Genomic DNA, 21,892 nt, shown 5'->3' on the forward strand with positions numbered 1-21,892 from the left:
CGATCAGCTGAACCTGCGGATCAGTAGGTAAGCAGCCTGGCCTGGCAAGGGCTTTCCCTGCACAAGCGGCAGAACAAGTTTGGGAACCACTGTGCTAGAGAAGGTGCGCAGAAAAGGCTCAACAGCTGTTCAGCAGACAGACAAGGAAACATCCTTTGTACAGCATCATGAGACAACCAAAAACCTGGTTTGGATGAATGGAATTTAATGCTGCCTGCTGATAGCTGATCTATCCTCAAAAGTCCGGACTAACTTTTCTGGTGGTCTGTGGTTGAAAATTAAAACTAACCTCCCATTTCATTTGCCTAAAGCCCCCCACAGAACTGAAAAAATGGATTATTTAATCTGCCCCAGTCTGCTACATCACTAAATTCCTGCTTAGATTCTATTAAGTCAGTTGTGCCTCATACTGGAATTTGAGACGAGCACTTAAGGTTTATAGCTAAAAAAAAATTAAGAACCAACATATTTTCTTGGCAGCCAGCCAGTTCAAGATCCAGGATAAGTCACTTAACACCCCTCCCCCATCCAAAACTGCAATCAGCAGAGATCCTCTACAGACACATTTCCTTCTTGCTCAGGACACTAAACCTCTGGTGGAATATGCCTTATTATTGATCAGTCAAGCCCTGAACTCAGCCATATACAACAGGCTCTCTCTGTACGAATCCTAGTTCAGGTACTAGGATTCCTACAGAGAGAGCCTGTTGTATATGGTGGTTTTAGTATATTTCTGGAACCACTGTACAGAATACGATGTTTTGAAATCAGAGGCCGCTTTCCCTATCTAGGGAGAAATGAAGTGCCAACATTATACTTGGCTGTAGATGGAGATAAACTAAGGTGAAAGATGTACCATTTACATGTAACAATAACACTACCTTTGAATGTGAAAGCTGGATTACCCTAATGGCTAATTTTTTAGAACAGGAAGTCTACAGGTTAGGGCGACTGCAAGATCCCAAACCCTTGTTATACTGCACTCATCAAAACCTGGATGGACTGATTAGATAGAACCTGCTGGGATGAGGAAATGGCTACCAGAAAGGCATAATATGCACTTATAGTTAACTAACATTTCTTTTTTGTCCATGTGGTAAAGAATCCAAAACCTACATGACTGTTATATGACCAAAAATTAACACATTATGTAGTGAGGATGAGAGTGTGACTTTATTAGCGCTACCATTGCAGAACAAATCACAATGTGTTTTAGTGATGATAAAATACTTCACTTCAGCATCAGAGAGAGTCTTCTATAAATGACCGGGCTATTGAAGTGCACTGCATACTTGGCGTACATTCTGTGTCGGATGGACACACATTAAGATGTATTAGAGTCAAGACAGTGCAGTTCAGATCAATAACTGAGTATATCAACAGGAAGGTTCGGACTCTGCAGGGACTTGAACAGAGAATTTTCAGATCCAAATACACACAACTTAAAATGAATTTCCATTAGCTTCCAGTAGCAGTACAGCTTACATCTTTTCAGACTTCGAGCCACTAGTGACTGAAGTTCTCATAACAGCCATAAATCACACAGAAGGATGACTACATTTTGAAGTGTCTTTTAGTGCTCTACAAAAATAACTATGCTTAAACAGGGTTGTGAGGCAAAAAAAATTCTATGTCCTCATGGGAAAGGGAAAAAAATTGTATTACACTGTTGAGCCCTAACAGCAGCTAAACATATTGTTAATCCTTAACAGTGTACTCATTCAGGCCCTTCCAATCTCTCTCCATTACCTTTTTTGGGGATGATTTAAAGGTGTATCTATATCAGTGGTGGCTGAAATTCTGTGGCCTGCGTTGTGCAGGAGGTCAGACTAGATGATCATAATGGTCCCTTCTGACCTAAATATCTATGAATCTATGAATCAGGGGTCGGCAACCTTTTAGAAGTAGTGTGCCAAGTCTTCATTTATTCACTGTAATTTAAGGTTTCGCGTGCCAATATTACATTTTAACCTTCTTAGAAAGTCTCTCTCTCTAAATCTATATTATATAACTAAACTATTGTTGTATGAAAAGTAAATAAGGTTTTTTAAATGCTTAAGAAGCTTCATTTAAAATTAAATTAAAATGCAGATCTTATCAGTTTAGTGTGATCCTTGCCCTTGCTTTTCCTTGCTGAGTTTTCCAATGTCCCTACGCAGGCAGTGGGCTGAGCAGGGCCAGCGGCCGGGACCCCGGCTGGCAAGGGGCCAGCGGCTGGAACCCCAGACCGGAAGCGAGCTGAGCGGGGCCGGTGGCTGGTATACCAGGCTGGCAGCGGGTTGAGTGGGGCCAGTGGCCGGAACCCCAGCTGGCAGGGGTACGGCAGACAGAACCCCAGCCCGGCAGCAAAGTGCCACTGAAAATCAGTTTGCGTGCCGATTTGGCACACGTGCCCTAGGTTGCTGACCCCGATCTATATTATAAGAGCTACTGATTGCAAGGAAGGTTATGTGCTCTAATATTTATTTTATTACTAATTCAGTTGGGAAAACAGAGCTATAATCTGGATATGGGAAAGTGTTACATACTAAGATGTCAACAGTTGTATCTAAAGCCAATAAATACATTAAAACCTATTTGATCTGGTGACAGGTTCTATGGTACCAATGGAAACAAAAAACAAGACAATGGAGTAAACTTTTTCTTGAATAAAAGGGATGGTAGCCTCCTATGCCCTTGAGGCTGGCTTGAAAATGTAGTAAGTGTCACACAGGTTCACCATGGTTAACACCCACTTGTCAATGAAGACTGATGCACAATCCTCTCTTTAAAAAAAAGAGGGGAGGGGCAAAACCCCCAGATATTGCACAGTAAAGACAGGCACAAAAGTCAGCTTCTTGTTAGAATTTGCTTCATCTGAAGGCAAATGAAATTTCCCTTGAAAATAAAATAAAGGAGAAGGGAAGAGACCTTTTGAAAGAAGGACAGCCCGTATTAAGGAGTGGTGCAGAGGAAATGGCGTGTCTCGGATACATAGGGAGGGGAATCTTTATAATCTGTCATATCATTAACAGAGCCCTGTACTCTTCAGACTGCAAGGGGGACCATCACATGCTTTTATTACAAATCACCCTCTGCCCTTACTGGCTGTTGGAGCACAGCAGGCCATAAAGGAGGATTGGCTCCTCGAACAGTGGAACCCCTTTTCAGCACCAGGATGGCAAAAGATAGACATGCTATTTTTCCTCCTTTGCATAACTGTGAGACTCACATCTGGATCCCATAGTATTTTATGGATCTCATGAGTAGACCATAGGAAACTGTAATCCTGCACCTCTGCCTTGTGGGATAGATCCATGATTTATCCAAATGCAGTTTCTCCTCTCTGAAAGGTAAAAGCCAACATTTTTTGACATTGCAGAGAGATGTGCTGGCCCATGGTGCAGCCATAGGGCTCTTCTGGCTACCACATTAATCATCATGACTTTAGGCATAAATCTTCAGATACTTCTGTACCTTACAACATAAATAACCAGACTCAGGGCTATACCAGAGAAGAGTTTTTCTCCCACTGTCATAGAGAATAGAAAACAAGGAGAACAGACAAGCAGAATTTAATACACAAAGCTTTGCAGGACATAGCCATAAGAGTAGCCATAAAGCAGGATATCCTGCACAGAGCATTTATGAGGTGGGATGGCAGCGTTAACCAGGCTACTCTAGATTTATTTACACCATGACATCCTTGTGTCATAAAGGCGCAGCATATGCCCATATCACTATAACAGTGCACACATTGGTGTAATTACACCAAGGTATAAAATGTAAACTTTTTTTAAAAAATAGCTCTTGTGATGGATTTACTAAAAGAACAAAATCAGTTTAAACCAAAGACACACTAGTACAACTAAGGAGCACTCAATTAACTGACTTTTCTGAAAGAGTCTTTGTACACTTTGAAAAACGTCCATCTGCACATTTCAGTCTAGAATTTATTCTTAATATGAATAGCATTGTGGGAGGGCAAAACATACAGAAAATTAATGCCATAATTACCTTTGAAAGACCGGCCATGATTCTGCTTAAGTACTGAGGTTAAGTAATGAGGACAGGATGACCTACTGAAAAGAAAAATTTTTTTACTAAAGCCATAAATAGTACTAAATTTAATATACTGTGAATAGATGAAGTGAAGAAATTTCTATACCACAAAAAGTTAAAAGAAAAAAGTCATTAAAATAGGAGAGGTAAGCCAAGGAAGCCCCACAATTTCTACTACTTTTGGTAGATAGGTGGTAAGCAAGCCAGTCTGATTACTGTATTATATAGATTTATAATCAGGACTCAAAAAAGCCCACTCGCTTTGGGGTGATTAGGAAACTTTGCTTGGCCAGCCATCAACTTCTGCAGATTCTAGGTGTTCATTAACATTTTTAAAAAAGCTCTAGCCTTTATGGTTGCGAAGAAAACTTTCTAAATATGACATAAGTGTAAATCAGTGCAGTGATGTCCAGAACCCAGGTGCCTCTACTGTTGCTAAGGATTTTGCCAGGCTGCAGCTAAATGAAGACTATCAAGAGTTTTGTCGGTTTCATTGCTGCTAATCAAAATGCAGTGGTCAATGACGAATTAAGTCAATCTCACTCTGCAGTTGCTAGAGAAAGCTCTGAACAGAAGTAAAAGCAGGCAATGGAACTTTTTACTGGGGAGGAAGATTCAAAACCTGAGACTTGGGGAGCAGTAAAGCAACACAGATATGTGCCTCTTCCCTTCACAGCAGCCAGGAGGCTTGGAAGTGGGGCAAAGCAAAGGACTCCCAGACACACTAATAGCCAGAAGACTACAGTGGAAGGAAGGAACAGAGAGACTTCTTTTTCCAAAGGAAACGGAGAGCAGAGGAGAGGGCCTTCAAATGTAATCAGACACGTAAACCCTCAAATGGGGTCCATGGACAGGTGAGGGGAGGTTGGCTTGTCTCCTAGATGTTGCCTTTGGCGACTGTGCACTCCTCCACCCCCATCTTTCATATTGGTCTCAGACACTGAAGACAATGCAGGAAGCGATACACTGTAATATTACAGAAAAGACAAAAATGAGAGAAAAACCAGGGAAGAAAAGGAGTGGGGGGGGGGGGGGGAAAAGATATGTAGTAAGCAGAGCTGCTTAAACAGGACTTGACTCATACATTAATTTACAAATTTCACAAGTATTTGTCAAATACAGTTATTTGACAGATACTTTTTGTATTATCTGACCAGCTCTAAAGCTGGCCCTATACTATTCTGTGAATACATTATTCAATACATACAAGTGAAATTAATCAAGTAAATACATAAAGTGAAATTAATCAAGTCGTATATTCAGAAAATATTTTTGATACTCAACCAGCCCTTGTAGTATGTTAAATTTCATTAAAAATTTATACAAAAGAAGTTTGATTAGCAATATGTTGCAATTAAATACCGCATACAACAAACAGTGCACAACTGTTTTATTCCTCCAAATTGCATGGAGCATTGGTCTTATTTACCATCGTAGAAGGATTTGAACTCAGGTTAGTAGGCAATGATAGATTTTTCAAGCCCAGTGTATAATCAGAACTTTGCAGTGAGCATGGGCCATGATTAAAGATTAAAAAAACCTGGGTGCCTAAAAAGTTAGGCAACCTTATTTTCAGAAGTACTTCTAAATCCATAGTTAGCAACCTTATTTTCAGAAGTACTGAACACCCACAAATCCTAATGAAATCAATGGGAATTGCTGGTTGCTTAGCACTTTTAAAAATCAATTTTAGATAGCTAACTACAGATTTAAGACCTTACTTTAGGCATCTAGTTTGGGAAACCTTGGCCATAATGTTTAGATGAGTTTGTGTTAAATTTTGTTAGTTCTCTAGGGTTTTTTCCATTTTACAGGTTCTATCTGAGATTTTTGTTTTAAAAATGTATTTATTTCTTCGAATTGAGCTTAATTTCAATTGAATCCTTTGGCTGACATTAATGTTTTTATTTATGACTGTCTCATTCCTTTGGTTGCGCACGTCCTTACAGCTCTGGAATCATCTGTTCGTGTGGCATGCCCATGATCAGAGGTAGATTAAAGTCTCATAGGGCCCTGGACCAGAGCAAATGGGGGGACCCTGGCACCCTGCCCCACCCCTTCCACCTGCAGCCCTACCCCTGTTCCACCCCTTTCCCATAGTCCCAACCTATTTCACCCTTTCCCTGCAGCCCTGCCCCTGCTCTGCCCATGGCCCCGCCTCGTTCCACCCATTCCCTCCGCAGCCTTGCACCAATTCCGCACATGGCCCCGCCCCACTCTACCTCTTCCCCCATGACCCTGCTCTCTTCTTTCCATCACCACTACCCCTGGGGCTGTGGCGGGGGTAGATTTTTCCAGTGGCCCCAAATTTGCTGGCGCCCCTAGGCATAGACCCTTGGGCATGTGCAGTAATCTGCCACTGCCCATGATATTTTTGTTATTAGTCCAATTACCACTGCGGATTCATCCTTATCATATAACCATAATTCAATTTGGCATAGTTAATGGTCTCCGCTGAGGAGGGTTTCAAAACTAAAATAGCGATGGTGCAGCAGATCAGGGACAAAAGTGCACTAATTGAGGTGTGTAAGGAAACTGGTACATTGCTAGCCTGCATTATATTTGGCTGTAGTTACTGATATCAGTCTCATTTTCATTGGCACTTAAAATTGTCACATTCACCATAGAAGAAAACATAATCGTTTAGCTCTATAAACAAACACAGCTATTTCAATTTTTTGTCTGGGTGGGTTGCTGTGGGGCGGGAGAGGATGAACAAGGAGAATTTATTCAAAGAATGGAAAATCACAACTGTTATCAGCAGGAAAATAAGGGATCTACACAACATTGTTTGATTTACAGTCCTTCACATAAAGATGAAGTGGCAAGTATGCAAGAAATATAGCAACCTGTCCTTTCACATGGGCTCAGATCCTGCAAACACTATGTCCACACATAATTTGACTTCAATGGAACTAATCACACGAGAAAAGCTATACACATGCTTAAGTGTTTGCAGGATCAGGATCTAGGTGATCATCAACCCAAAGGCAAAATGCACATATTGAAACCTGTAGCCTGGCCATGCTCAGTATTCTCAACTTGCTTAACAGGTTTCACAGAAACAAAGTACATCACTTATACCAATCATTTACTGTACCAAAGTTTTATGTCTAAAAACAGGTTCTGCAGATCAGAAGTTGACGAAAATTTTAAAAGGCAACAATTATGTTTTTTGGGACTACAAGTGAACAATGCTAAAATATTACTGACTACAAATATAAGCCCTCTTGATGAAATCTGGGGCTTCCTCTGGCACAGTAACCATAATTTTCTCTCTCTTCATAGGAGGATAGGATTAAGCTGTGGGGGTTGGGGGAGAATAGCATTCTGTTTGGCATTACTATAGATGTATATTTTGTTCACTAATAAAAGTAGCAGTTAGATTCATAAAGGCCAGAAGGGATGATCTGATCTTCTTGTCTGAACTGCTGGGTACCAGAGGCCATTAAATTTCACTCAGATACCCCTGTACTGAGCATAACAATTTGTGTTTGATTAAAGCATAACTTCCAGAAGGCATCTAATCTGGATTCGAAGACATCGAGTGATGGAGAATCCACTACTTCCCTTGTTAGTTTTCTCCAATGATTAATCACACACTTAAAAATTTGTGCCTAATTTTTTCTTTGAATATGTCTGGTTTCAGCTTCCAGATACTGGTTCTTGTTGCCTCTTTCTCTGCTAGATTGAAGAGCGCTTTAGTACCTGGTATTTTCTCCATGTGAAGGTCCTTATATGCTGTAATCAAGTCATCTCTGAATCTTCTGTTTGATAAACTAAATAGATTGTGAGCTCTCAAAGTCTCTCACTGTAAGACATTTTCTCCACCCTCTTCAATTTTTCCACATCCTTTAAAAAATGCCAACACCTGAACAGTACTCATTATTCGAGAACTAGTCTCACTAATGCCATATATATGTTTATTAATTATTGCTATTATTTAGAAACTGCTTCCTTGCTGCACTACTGCTGAAATAACAGCTGAAGCTAAATATCTGAATTACTCTGTTCACAATAAAACTTAAGAGTAATATTTACTTATGCCTTAAACCATGGCTCCGTAAGAACTATTGGATTAAGATTTAAGGGCTTCTCTACGCTACAAAGTTAAGCCAACATTAGGCAGCTTACGTTGAACTACGGAGTTGTACACACTGCAATGCTCCTCCTGTTGCTTTAACTTTCTTGCTATGCTGGCGAGCAGCATAGAGGGTAGCACGACCTAGTTAGAATGACGCAGCGTCAGTGTAGATACTGCATTGCTTACGTCACCGTAAGTGGCCTCCAGGAGGTATCCCACAATGGCCACCGTGACTGCTCTGATCACTGTTTTGATCGCCACTGCCCTGCAGTCAGGTACACAGATATGTGCTCCTCCCCTTTTAAAGCCCCATGGAGTTTTGACATTGCTCTTCCTGTTTGCTCAGTGTGAAGAGCTCACATAGCTAGAGCCCTGCTCAGATACAAAATTTGTATCCACATCCAATCCGTGATCCACAAAAATGATATAAAATGGATATCCGTGGAGTTGCAGGGCTCTGCACATGAGCATGCCAGCTCCATGCAGCAAACATGGTGCTGCCTGGAGTACACAGAAGGTGGATTTCGTGAGTCTGTGGGGAGAAATCACTGCAGGGAAGCTGGGGGAAAGAATCGCAAGGACCTCCCTACACTCCCCTTCCCCCCATCCCCACCTGCCCATTCCATGTATCTTCTGGGGCCACAGAAATACCTAAGGCACTCCACCCCCTGGGAGATTAAACAGGACAGCTGCACATACCCCAAGGAGGCTCTCACAGCTGGGTGTATGTGCTTGTGAATTCCCTCTTCCATCCCCTTTAAAGATACGAAAGTTTCCCCTGCATGTACGAAGTTTACCTCAGTATTACATAGGTATGTTTGCATGGGTGTGGAATAAAAATCTACTTTTGGAAACTGAATTTATCTTTATTATTCTCCATCACATCGTGGCTGCTGCTAACATTCAAGACAATAGCAATAGGTTCACACGCATTATAAGAGTTGGGCACACACAGCAATCATACAAGGTTTATAGCGGGGTGCAAACAAACAATGCCAGGCTCGGCATACTACAGGAACACACATTACTCTGCGTCAGTGTTAAAATGTTCCTTCACAGCATCTGTTGGATCATATTAAAGAAGTTCTGTATTAAAATCACAAATGAGTTTGATTCGCCATAGTTTAAATTTCAGGGTATTACTAACTTAAGTGGTCTCTTGGTTTTTGGTACTGTTTCTCTCCCTCTCTGTGTGAAACCTGCAAGCTGCTAATTGTGACAGTACATCCTAAAACAGAGTCTGTTCTCAAAGCAATACTTTGTAACAACAGAAACAGCACACAGAGATTCCCCGCCCTTTTGTTGTATTTATCTCGCTTTGTTAACAATTGTGATTAAAATAGAAATAGAGGATGTATGTGGATAGATGCTTGGTGTGGATAATAAATGAATGATCAGGGAGGTGCCAGCCTAAGAATTCAGTGTCCATCTGCGGAAGAAGGCATCAAGTGGAAACAACCAGAGGACCCCCGGAGGGCAGACTGGAATCCACCCAACAGACTCAAGGATAGGAGAACCAAAGAACAAGATAACATCTGGCAGCACAGAGCCGTCAGGAATGTGCCATCGGCTGATTGATTCAGCAACAGCATGATGAAGCAATTCCCATAGACTGGCATGGGAATAAATTCCTATAAAAATGGACTCTAGAAATTGAGAACTTTGGGGTCTGATTCTGCAACCCAACTTCCAGGAGCATCAGATGAGCATCTGACAAGGCCCTGCTCCCTCCCCGTGTCCAGGCCACCTGGCCAGTGGCTTGGCATGAGCAACTCTAAGGCTGGTAACTATGATAATAACCTTGCAGAACCTGTGTGTGTGTGTATGAATGAATGTGTAAATAAATATGAAATTGAATGGAATGTTATAGCTATAACTGACTGCTTACTATGATTCTTTCTGTATTCACAATAAATGTGGCATTTTGCCTTTCCCCCTTAACAAGATCCTGCTGGTTTTTATTTTATTGGTATAACACATCCCTCAGCCAAATAGTCCCCCATTGAGCTCCTCTTATAGCCTTGTGTTCATAACACACAACACAATATTGAAGAGCAATGCAGGATCCATACTTTCTAACAGAGATGGTTGGCTTGCAGGTTACCAGGGCATTTGAAAAGTAGCTGGCAATTTAGTAGAATACCCCTGGAATGATGGAATTGAGAAACCTGCACCATGTGACACTGAACCTTCCCCCATGAGGCATTAAAAACCCTTCCCAAAACATCCTGTGCCAGTTGCACAGAAGGCTAATTACGCACAGTGCACAATTCTCTGTGTTGATGCAAGAGCTGCTACTGGAGATGTGCTCCGCCAATACAAGGAGCATAGTGAGGACATGCAAGGTGGCTTAATTACAGCAGTGGCTGTAGGTTAACATAACTTAAGCTGAGTTAAATTTGTAATGTAGACATAGCCAAAACTTAGGCTAAGAAAAAAGGAAGGATGAATGCACAGGTCAGAGGCCTAGAAATGTAATTTTTTTTAAAGGGAATTTAAAAAGAAAAAATGCTAAAAGACAGAAGGAAATATGTCAAACATTTTGTTAATAGAAAAGAAAATATGCAATAATAAAGCCTGAGGTGAAATCCTGGACCTATTGAAGTCAATGGGAATTTTGCCATAGATTTCAATAGGGCCAGTATTTCACATTATGTGCAATAACTAACATAATGAGTGTGTCACTGATGCCTGGCTTCAATGAAAAAGAAAAACTAAAAACAACAAAAGTGCTACAAATTTAGGACCTGATCCTGCAAATACTTATGCATTTGGAGTAAAGTTTCTCACTTATGTGGTCCCCCCTGTTGTCAATGAGGACTGTGAATTAAGTTACTCCTACTTCAGTGTCTGCAGGATCAGGTCCTTATGAATTTAGGGTTTGACTCTGCAAACAAGACTGTCATAAATATAAAGGGAGGGGTAAACCCCTTTAAAATCCCTCCTGGCCAGAGGAAAAATCCTCTCACCTGTAAAGGGTTAAGAAGCTAAAGGTAACCTTGCTGGCACCTGACCAAAATGACCAATGAGGAGACAAGATACTTTCAAAAGCTAGGAGGAGGGAGAGAAACAAAGGGTCTGTGTCTGTCTATATGCTGCTTTTGCCGGGGATAGACCAGGAATGGAGTTTTAGAACTTTTAGTAAGTAATCTAGCTAGGTATGTGTTAGATTATGATTTCTTTAAATGGCTGAGAAAAGAATTGTGCTGAATAGAATGACTATTTCTGTCTGTGTGTCTTTTTTGTAACTTAAGGTTTTGCCTAGAGGGATTCTCTATGTTTTGAATCTAATTACCTTGTAAAGTATCTACCATCCTGATTTTACAGAGGTGATTCCTTTACATCTATTTACTTCTATTTTTATTAAAAGTCTTCTTGTAAGAAAACTGAATGCTTTTTCATTGTTCTCAGATCCAAGGGTTTGGGTCTGTGGTCACCTATGCAAATTGGTGAGGATTTTTACCAAACCTTTCCCAGGAAGTGGGGTGCAAGGGTTGGGAGGATTTTGGGGGGAAAGACTTATCCAAACTACGATTTCCAGTAAACCCAGTTAGAGTTTGGTGGTGGCAGTGGTTATTCCAAGGACAAAGGATAAAATTAATTTGTACCTTAGGAAAGTTTTAACCTAAGCTGGTAAAAGTAAGCTTAGGAGGTTTTCATGCAGGTCCCCACATCTGTCCCCTACAGTTCAGAGTGGGGGAGGAACCTTGACATGGTGGCAGAGTGGTGGGATTAACCTGAAATCATTTTGAGATCAATTTGAGATTTTTTGAACCAGAAATACAGATTTTAAAAAGGAAATTATTTTTTCCTTTGGGGCTGCTGGAAAGGAGGTCCAGAAAGCAGCTGAAACTGAAAGCAGCTTGTTTTTTCTCTGCTTTGGGGCCAGAGGAGAGACAAAAGGGGATTATCTTTGTGAATTGCAGGTTTTCTTTGCCTGGAGGCAGGGTACTTAACCTCCTGCAGGGAAATTCACAGTCTTGGTAAACCAGAAGTTTTTTTTTTACTAAAAGTAAATGGGGGGGGGGGGGTGTTCTACCCATTTTCCTGGAGACAAAAGTGGCAGGGGCTTTTTTTTTTAGGATTTTGATTTTTTTTTTTTTTTTTTTACAAGGAGCACAAGTTTGAAAAAGAATTTTTTTTTCCTTTGGGCTGCTGGTAAGCAGGTTTCCAAGTAGTTGGAGGTTTTTTGCTTTGATTTGGGGCCAGAGCAGAGACAAGGGAATTGTCTTTTTCTGTAGGCTGACAATCACTATCGGAGAATAGGTATTCTATTCCAGCACAGCAAAATTTTACAGTTGACTTTTGTTTGTTTATTTCTAAACCTCGGGTGTAAAGTTTAGTTAAAAACAGAGAGGTCAGGATGACAAAATCCACGGCTCGACAAAAGCTGGAATTAGCCAGATTTCAGGCTGAGGAAAAACAAAGGGAACATGAAACACAGATAGAACTCATGTGGCTGAAGAAGGAGGAGAAGGAAAAAGAGAGGAAGCATGTGGAGGAGGAGAGGGAAAAAGAGAGGAAGCATGCACTGGAGATGGAGAAGGAAAAGGCTCAGCAGAATATACCAACAAACCCTAGCAATCCTTCTCCAGGTACCACTCCCCATCCCAGAAAGTTCCCCACCTACAAGGCAGGCGATGATACTGAGGCCTTCCTAGAAAACTTCGAAAGGGCCTGCCTTGGGTACAACATCTCTACCGACCAATACATGGTAGAGCTGAGGCTGCAGCTCAGTGGACCCTTAGCTGAGGTGGCAGCTGAAATGCCTAAAGAACACATGAATGAGTCTGAACTGTTTAAATCCAAGGCGAGAGTCAGAATGGGGATAACACCCGAGCAGTCTCGTCGGAGGTTCAGAGCCCTAAGGTGGAAACCAGACGTGTCATTTACCCGACATGCCTACCGCATTGTGAAACATTGGGATGCCTGGATATCAGGAGCATGTGTTGAATCTCCAGTAAATTTGCCCTTCCTAATGCAAATGGAACAATTCTTAGAGGGTGTTCCTGAGGAAATAGAAAGATACATCCTAGATGGGAGCCCAAAACTGTAATAGAGGCAGGAGAGATTGGAGCCAGATGGGTGGAGGTAGCAGAGAAGAAGAAAACTGGTCGCAGTTGGTCGCAGTTGGAGACCAGAAGGGACAACCCCAGACCACACCCTATTACCGCGGGCCGCCCAAAGCCCCACCTACCTCCCAAAGAACCTTCCAGTCCCCTTATCGTCCCACCACCCCATTCTCCAGCAACCCACCTCACCCCAATGACCCGTCAGCTGGATGATGTTTTAAATGTAACGAGCTGGGGCATGTAAAGGCCAACTGCCCCAAGAACCCCAACAGACTACAGTTCATTGCACCGGGATCACACCAGAGGTCCGCAGGCCCAGATACCTCCCAGATACCCTTGGAGCGGAGGGAAACTGTGAGTGTGGGCGGGAAAAAGGTCACTGCGTGGAGGGACACCGGAGCACAAGTGTCAGCTATCCATGCTTCCTTAGTGGACCCCAATTTAATCAACCCAGAGATCCAAGTGATGATTCAACCCTTCAAGTCCAACTCTTTCGATTTGCCTACAGCCAAGTTGCCTGTCCAGTACCAGGGCTGGTCAGGAATGTGGACTTTTGCAGTCTATGATGATTATCCCATCCCCATGCTGTTGGGGGAAGACTTGGCCAATCATGTGAAGCGGGCCAAGAGGGTGGGAATGGTCACCCATAGCCAGGCTAAACAAGCCGTGAGGCCTAGCTCTGTTCCGGAAACTTCTATCCAGACCCAGTCAGAGGTGATGCCACTCCTTACCACCATCAAACGAATGGCATGATGGAGAAGTTTAATGGAACATTGGGGGACATGATACGTAAATTCGTAAATGAGCACTCCAATGACTGGGACCTAGTGTTGCAGCAGTTGCTCTTTCCCTACAGAGCTGTACCCCATCCCAGTTTAGGGTTTTCACCATTTGAACTTGTATATGGCCGTGAGGTTAAGGGGCCATTACAGTTGGTGAAGCAGCAATGGGAGGGTTTTACACCTTCTCCAGGAACTAACATTCTGGACTTTGTAACCAACCTACAAAACACCCTCCGAACCTTTTTAGCCCTTGCTAAAGAAAACTTACAGTATGCTCAAAAAGAGCAAAAAACGTGGTATGATAAACATGCCAGAGCGTTCCTTCAAAGTAGGGTACCAGGTCATGGTCTTAAAGGCGCTCCAGGCCCACAAAATGGAAGCATCTCCCACAGTATTCTTGTCAGCAAGTTAAGGAAGTATGGGCTGGATGAATGCACTATAAGGTGGGTAGAAAGCTGGCTAGATTGTCGGGCTCAACGGGTAGTGATCAATGGCTCCATGTCTAGTTGGCAGCCGGTGTCAAGTGGAGTGCCCCAGGGGTCGGTCCTGGGGCCGGTTTTGTTCAATATCTTCATAAATGATCTGGAGGATTTGTGGATGATACTAAACTGGGAGGAGTGGTAGATACGCTGGAGGGGAGGGATAGGATACAGAAGGAACTAGACAAATTGGAGGATTGGGCCAAAAGAAATCCGATGAGGTTCAACAAGGACAAGTGCAGAGTCCTGCACTTAGGACGGAAGAATCCAATGCACCGCTACAGACTAGGGGCCGAATGGCTAGGCAGCAGTTCTGCGGAAAAGGACCTGGGGTGACAGTGGACGAGAAGCTGGATATGAGTCAGCAGTGTGCCCTTGTTGCCAAGAAGGCCAATGGCATTTTGGGCTGTATAAGTAGGGGCATAGCGAGCAGATCGAGGGACGTGATCGTTCCCCTCTATTCGACATTGGTGAGGCCTCATCTGGAGTACTGTGTCCAGTTTTGGGCCCCACACTACAAGAAGGACGTGGATAAATTGGAGAGAGTCCAGCGAAGGGCAACAAAAATTATTAGGGGTCTGGAACACATGACTTATGAGGAGAGGCTGAGGGAGCTGGGATAGTTTAGTCTGCAGAAGAGAAGAATGAGGGGGGATTTGATAGCTGCTTTCAACTACCTGAAAGGGGGTTCCAAAGAGGATGGCTCTAGACTGTTCTCAATGGTAGCAGATGACAGAACGAGGAGTAATGGTCTCAAGTTGCAGTGGGGGAGGTTTAGATTGGATATTAGGAAAAACTTTTTCACTATGAGGGTGGTGAAACACTGGAATGCGTTACCTAGGGAGGTGGTAGAATCTCCTTCCTTAGAAGTTTTTAAGGTCAGGCTTGACAAAGCCCTGGCTGGGATGATTTAACTGGGAATTGGTCCTGCTTCGAGCAGGGGGTTGGACTAGATGACCTTCTGGGGTCCCTTCCAACCCTGATATTCTATGATTCTAAGGGCCATTCACGGTCCAGGAGCGCCGGGGAGCTGTTAATTATCTCATAGCATTCCCCACCTCCAACCAAAAGCCTAAGGTGTACCATATTAATTCTCTAAAGCCCTTTTATTCCAGAGAATTGAAGGTTTGTCAGTTTACAGCCCACGGAGGAGACAACGCTGAGTGGCCTGAAGGTGTCTACTACGAAGGGAAAAGTGCTGGTGGTGTGGAAGAGGTGAACCTCTCCATGACCCTTGTGCGTATGCAGCGACAGCAGATCCAGGAGCTGTGCACTAGCTACGCGCCAACTTTCTCAGTCACCCCAGGACTGACTGAATGGGCATACCACTCCATTGACACAGGTAATGCTCACCCAGTTAAAGTCCAACCTTACCGAGTGTCTCCTCAAGCTAAAACTGCTACAGAACAGGAGATCCAGGATATGTTACAGATGGGTGTAATCCACCCCTCTGGAAGTGCATGGGCATCTCCAGTGGTTCTAGTTCCCAAACCAGATGGGGAAATACGTTTTTGCGTGGACTACCATAAGCTAAATGCTGTAACTCGCCCAGACAACTATCCAATGCCACACACAGATGAACTATTAGAGAAACTGGGACGGGCCCAGTTCATCTCTACCTTGGACTTAACCAAGGGGTACTGGCAGGTCCCGCTAGATGAATCTGCCAAGGAAAGGTCAGCCTTCACCACACATCTCTGGCTGCATGAATTTAATGTACTCCCTTTCAGGCTGCGAAATGCACCCGCCACCTTCCAAAGACTTGTAGATGGTCTCCTAGCAGGATTAGGAGAATATGCAGTCGCCTACCTTGACGATGTGGCCATATTTTCGGATTCCTGGGCAGAACACCTGGAACATATACAAAAAGTCTTCGAGCGCATAAGGGAGGCAGGACTAACTGTTAAGGCTAAGAAGTGTCAAATAGGCCTAAACAGAGTGACTTGCCTTGGACACCAGGTGGGTCAAGGAACTATCAGCCCCCTACAGGCCAAAGTGGATGCTATCCAAAAGTGGCCTGTCCCAAAGTCAAAGAAACAGGTTCAATCCTTTTTAGGCTTGGCCGGTTATTACACACTATTTGTACCACAATACAGCCAAATCGCCGCCCCACTGACAGACCTAACCAAAAACAAACAGCCAAATGCCGTTCAGTGGACTGAAAAGTGTCAGAAGGCCTTTAACAAGCTTAAAGCGACACTCATGTCTGACCCTGTACTAAGGGCCCCAAACTTTGACAAACCGTTCCTAGTAACCACAGATGCATCCGAGCGTGGTGTGGGAGCAGTTTTAATGCAGAAAAGACCTGATCAAGAATTCCACCCTGTAGTGTTTCTCAGCAAAAAACTGTCTGAGAGGGAAAGCAACTGGTCAATCAGTGAAAAAGAATGTTACGCCATTGTCTACGCTCTGGAAAAGCTACGCCCATATGTTTGGGGACGGCGTTTCCACCTGCAAACCAACCATGCTGCACTGAAGTGGCTTCACACCGTCAAAGAAAATAACAAAAAACTTCTTTGGTGGAGTTTAGCTCTCCAAGATTTTGATTTCGACATCCAACACATCTCAGGAGCTTCTAACACAGTGGCTGATGCACTCTCCCGTGAAAGTTTCCCAGAATCAACTGGTTAAAATCGTCCTTGAGATGTGGAAAATATTGTTAGTCTTTATGTACTTGGTAGTATATTTAGAGATGCATGTGTCTTATTAACTCTGCTTTTCCCAGAGCTCCAGAAAGAAATCCCAGCCAGTGTTTCACCCTAGCTGAGATTTGGGGGGCGTGTCATAAATATAAAGGGAGGGGTAAACCCCTTTAAAATCCCTCCTGGCCAGAGGAAAAATCCTCTCACCTGTAAAGGGTTAAGAAGCTAAAGGTAACCTTGCTGGCACCTGACCAAAATGACCAATGAGGAGACAAGATACTTTAAAAAGCTGGGAGGAAGGAGAGAAACAAAGGGTCTGTGTCTGTCTATATGCTGCTTTTGCCGGGGATAGACCAGGAATGGAGTCTTAGAACTTTTAGTAAGTAATCTAGCTAGGTATGCGTTGGATTATGATTTCTTTAAATGACTGAGAAAAGAACTGTGCTGAATAGAATGACTATTTCTGTCTGTGTGTCTTTTTTGTAACTTAAGGTTTTGCCTAGAGGGATTCCCTATGTTTTGAATCTAATTACCCTGTAAGGTATCTACCATCCTGATTTTACAGAGGTGATTCCTTTACTTCTATTTACTTCTATTTCTATTAAAAGTCTTCTTGTAAGAAAACTGAATGCTTTTTCATTGTTCTCAGATCCAAGGGTTTGGGTCTGTGGTCACCTATGCAAATTGGTGAGGATTTTTACCAAACCTTTCCCAGGAAGTGGGGTGCAAGGGTTGGGAGGATTTTGCGGGGAAAGACTTATCCAAACTACATTTCCCAGTAAACCCAGTTAGAGTTTGGTGGTGGCAGTAGTTATTCCAAGGACAAAGGATAAAATTAATTTGTACCTTAGGGAAGTTTTAACCTAAGCTGGTAAAAGTAAGCTTAGGAGGTTTTCATGCAGGTCCCCACATCTGTACCCTAGAGTTCAGAGTGGGGGAGGAACCTTGACAAAGACAAAAAAAAAAACCCTCATGAATAAAGGTTTTTTAGGACAGAGCCTTCACTTCAAATTTTATCTACAGAGAAGCTCATGCCCATTATGCAAAAATACTAGCTCTTGTAAAACACATCACCTTCTAGAATCTAATGACCATCGTTTCAGTTGCCATTGTTTCAACAAGAAGCCTGAAAAGGCCACTAACCATATTATAGGTTTCAGAGTAGCAGCCGTGTTAGTCTGTATCTGCAAAAAGAAAAGGAGTATTTGTGGCTCCTTAGAGACTAACAAATTTATTTGAGCATAAGCTTTTGTGAGCTACAGCTCACTTCATCAGATGCATGCAGTGGAAAATACAGTGGGGAGATTTACATACACAGAGAACATGAAACAATGGGTGTTACCATACACACTGTAACAAGAGTGATCACTTAAGGTGAGCTATTACCAGGAGGAGCGGGGGACCTTTTGTAGTGATAATCAAGGTGGGCCATTTCCAGCAGTTCACAAGAACATGTGAGGAACAGTGGAGGGAGGTCAAGAGGGGAATAAACATGGGGAAATAGTTTTACTTTGTGTAATGACACATCCACTCCCAGGCTTTATTCAAGCCTAAGTTAATTGTATTCAGTTTGCAAATTAATTCCAATTTAGCAGTCTCTCGTTGGAGTCTGTTTTTGAAGGTTTTTTTGTTGAATTGCCACTTTTAGGTCTGTAATCGAGTGACCAAAGAGATTGAAGTGTTCTTTGACTGGTTTTTGAATGGTATAATACTTGACTTCTGATTTGTGTCCATTTATTCTTTTACGTAGAGACTGTCCAGTTTGGCCAATGTACATGGCAGAGGGGCATTGCTGGCACATGATGGCATATATAACATTGGTAGATGTGCAGGTGAACGAGCCTCTGATAGTGTGGCTGATATGATTAGGCCCTATGATGGTGTCCCCTGAATAGATATGTGAACACAGTTGTCAACGGGCTTTGTTGCAAGGATCGGTTCCTGGGTTAGTGGTTCTGTTGTGTGGTGTGTGGTTGCTGGTATTTGCTTTAGGTTGGGGGGCTGTCTGTAAGCAAGGATTGGCCTGTCTGCGAAGATATGTGAGAGTGATGGGTCGTCCTTCAGGATAGGTTGTAGATCCTTGATGATGTGTTGGAGAGGTTTTAGTTGGGGGCTGAAGATGATGGCTACTGGCATTCTGTTATTTTCTTTCTCTTTGGTCACTCGATTACAGACCTAAAAGTGGCAATTCTTCAACAAAAAAACTTCAAAAACAGACTCCAATGGGAGACTGCTGAATTGGAATTAATTTGCAAACTGGATACAATTAACTTAGGCTTGAATAAAGACTGGGAGTGGATGTGTCATTACACAAAGTAAAATTATTTCCCCATGTTTATTCCCCTCCCCGCCCCCCACTGTTCCTCAGATGTTCTTGTCAATTGCTGGAAACGGTGCCGCCCCCCGCCCCCTTCCGCTCTCCTCCTGGTAATAGCTCACCTTACCTGATCACTCTTGTTACAGTGTGTATGGTAACACCCATTGTTTCATGTTCTCCGTGTATATATATCTCCCCACTGTATTTTCCACTGCATGCATCCGATGAAGTGAGCTGTAGCTCACAAAAGCTAATGCTCAAATAAATTTGTTAGTCTCTAAGGTGCCACAAATGTTGCTTTTCTTTTAACCATATTATGACACTTAGTTTTGAATATTTAAATAGTACTCAAATTTTCTGCAGTGATTTTTATTAATGTTTTTATTCCAATAGTGATTTCTTTCTAAATAAATGCAGCTATAGATTATAAAGTGCTTTGCATTTACATATTTTAAAGTAGACTTTAAAATTGGGGTATTCTGAACTTGTTAAAAATAATCAAAGTGCCAAATACACTTTTCAAGTGCCTTACAATAGCTTCAAATTCTTCCCCTAGGCTCTTTCAAACTGAAAAATGATCACATATGGCTTAACTCAGCTAGAAGGTTAGAGACCACTTTTGTAAATAAGAGAATACAAAACCCAAGAGTAAGCCATGAAGCTGTGCAAAGCTTTTTATTCACTGCCATGTTTTTAAATGCTTGCATTAGGTTGTTAAATCCAAGGGTCAGTGTAGCAGTTTCATTTAAAAGTAAAATACCAGTAAAAATAAAAAGTAAAAAGTTGAGTTTTGTAGTAGACCTAGCAATTATAAGTTCTACCAGAAAGTAATATTGAAATATTTCTCTTTTTTCATTAGAGTTGAACCATCTACCATCCTCAGCTTAATTTACACACTTAAATATAATTTTTTATTTTCCCAATTTAATTTTTTTAAGTATTTTACTTTTTAAAATAGTCTGAACATACAAAAGTCCTCCACCATGAATGGAAATAGTTTCTTTATGGATTATTCCTTTGTAGATATGTCAGCAAATAAGTGTTTTCAATAAGTCACTATGTTTTCTAGCTTCTTTTCTTTAAGTTTAAAATGCCCAGACATTCCAGGCTAGTCATGGTTAGTTCCATTGAAACTGGGATTTTGTTCCACTTACACAAAACCCAGGGTATCTAGTCACCCAGGATTGCTTGTTCTCCAAAGCACTCTGCAGCACTGCTATCCACAGATGTTCAGACAGCTACTCACCCCCACATCAAGCTGTTAGTGAGAAAAGAAGGGATATCCACTCCCAACAAACCTGAAAAAAGCTGAGAGGCAGCCCAAAGACTTGCTAATAGCAGTAGCTCCTCTTTGTGCTGCTCCTAGCTACGTCCCTGGTAGAGTCACATTGGGAAGAAAGAACAAGGAGAAAGAGAGAGAACAGGGTGTGTATAAAGGGAAGAGGAATCAGCAGAAGACAAGCAGTAAAAACAAACAAACCAACCCAAATGAAAGCCCAGGAGATTAAGAACAAAGGACATACAGACAGAGGGAGTGGAGCAAAAAATAAAAGTTAGGACTGAGCAGGAGGCAAACAACCAACGGCCCCAGCCTTCCTCTCACCCTCCTTAACCTCTGTCCCTTGCCGTCCCTCCCGCCCCCCCAAAAAAGATGCTGGGCTTGCAAGAATGGGATAGAAAACATAGTTATGAGTTGAGTTTAGGGGAGAACAGAATACACAGGGTTAAAAATGTTTTTCTCCACCCCCATTTCTTAAAGGTGTCCCAGTTTTTCGGGAGAGGGAGCCCTCCTTCCTGCCAACTTGCTTCATACACTTTCCCTCCTTCCCCACAGATATCAAATGCTTCTCATGAGACAGGTGTCCTGATGTATCAGCCTGAAAATCTAGACTCACTAGATTCTCATTTCCTTGTCCATTCTGCCCACTTCCCTCTCTGAGCCCCATTCAGCTCCTTCTCTCCACTAGTCATTTTCAATTTATTAGCCTCCCTTCCATGCAGTATTTTGTCTCTTTCTCCCAACCCTCAACCTCCATTCCTCTCCACTCCCATGTCAGGAAACAATAGAATTTGGGGGGCATGACTGGTCACCCCATTTTTCTTTCAAATGACGACTTTTTTGGGGTCATCAGTTGCCCAGGCTGTTGTGTTCTTGGGGAAAGGTTACCATAACTTAATGCTATACTTGTAACGGAAAATTTGCCTACCTCGGTCGTGATGCCGGTGGGGTATAAAATGCAAGTGCTGAGGGAAAAGGTTGCTTTTTCAGTGCTTGTATAAGATTTGGCTTATATTCCGGATCAACACACCATAATGAACCTTTTCCATTCACCTGGAGGGGGGAAACATAGCAGTGTGAATTAGAAGATTTAGGAGAAATTAGTAAACAAGCCATAGAGGACTCCATTGTTACAATACTAATATTAAACATCCATTGTATCAACAACACTGACTATAGGCTAAGATATTTCCATT

General features: G+C 42.4%; 1 protein-coding gene across 16 annotated transcripts in view; it reads right to left on the bottom strand.

Annotated features, from left to right (window-relative positions):
- FOXN2 (forkhead box N2) overlaps positions 1–21,892 on the bottom strand; it is a 134,365-nt gene that overhangs the window by 10,906 nt on the left and 101,567 nt on the right. For 12 of the 16 annotated variants that reach the window (XM_073339249.1, XM_073339243.1, XM_073339245.1 and 9 more), the window contains 2 exons: positions 21,625–21,749; positions 3,997–4,061 (listed from right to left, as the gene is read on the bottom strand). In XM_073339249.1, the coding sequence (XP_073195350.1) occupies positions 3,997–4,061; positions 21,625–21,749 (190 nt within the window). Of the gene's footprint in view, positions 1–3,211; positions 3,326–3,996; positions 4,062–19,619; positions 20,792–21,624; positions 21,750–21,892 lie in introns of those variants that run through there. The other 4 variants (XM_073339253.1, XM_073339250.1, XM_073339254.1 and 1 more) reach the window with 4 other exon arrangements.

This window comes from Lepidochelys kempii, chromosome 3 (assembly GCF_965140265.1).
Source record: "Lepidochelys kempii isolate rLepKem1 chromosome 3, rLepKem1.hap2, whole genome shotgun sequence".
NCBI classification, from domain to species: Eukaryota; Metazoa; Chordata; order Testudines; family Cheloniidae; genus Lepidochelys; species Lepidochelys kempii.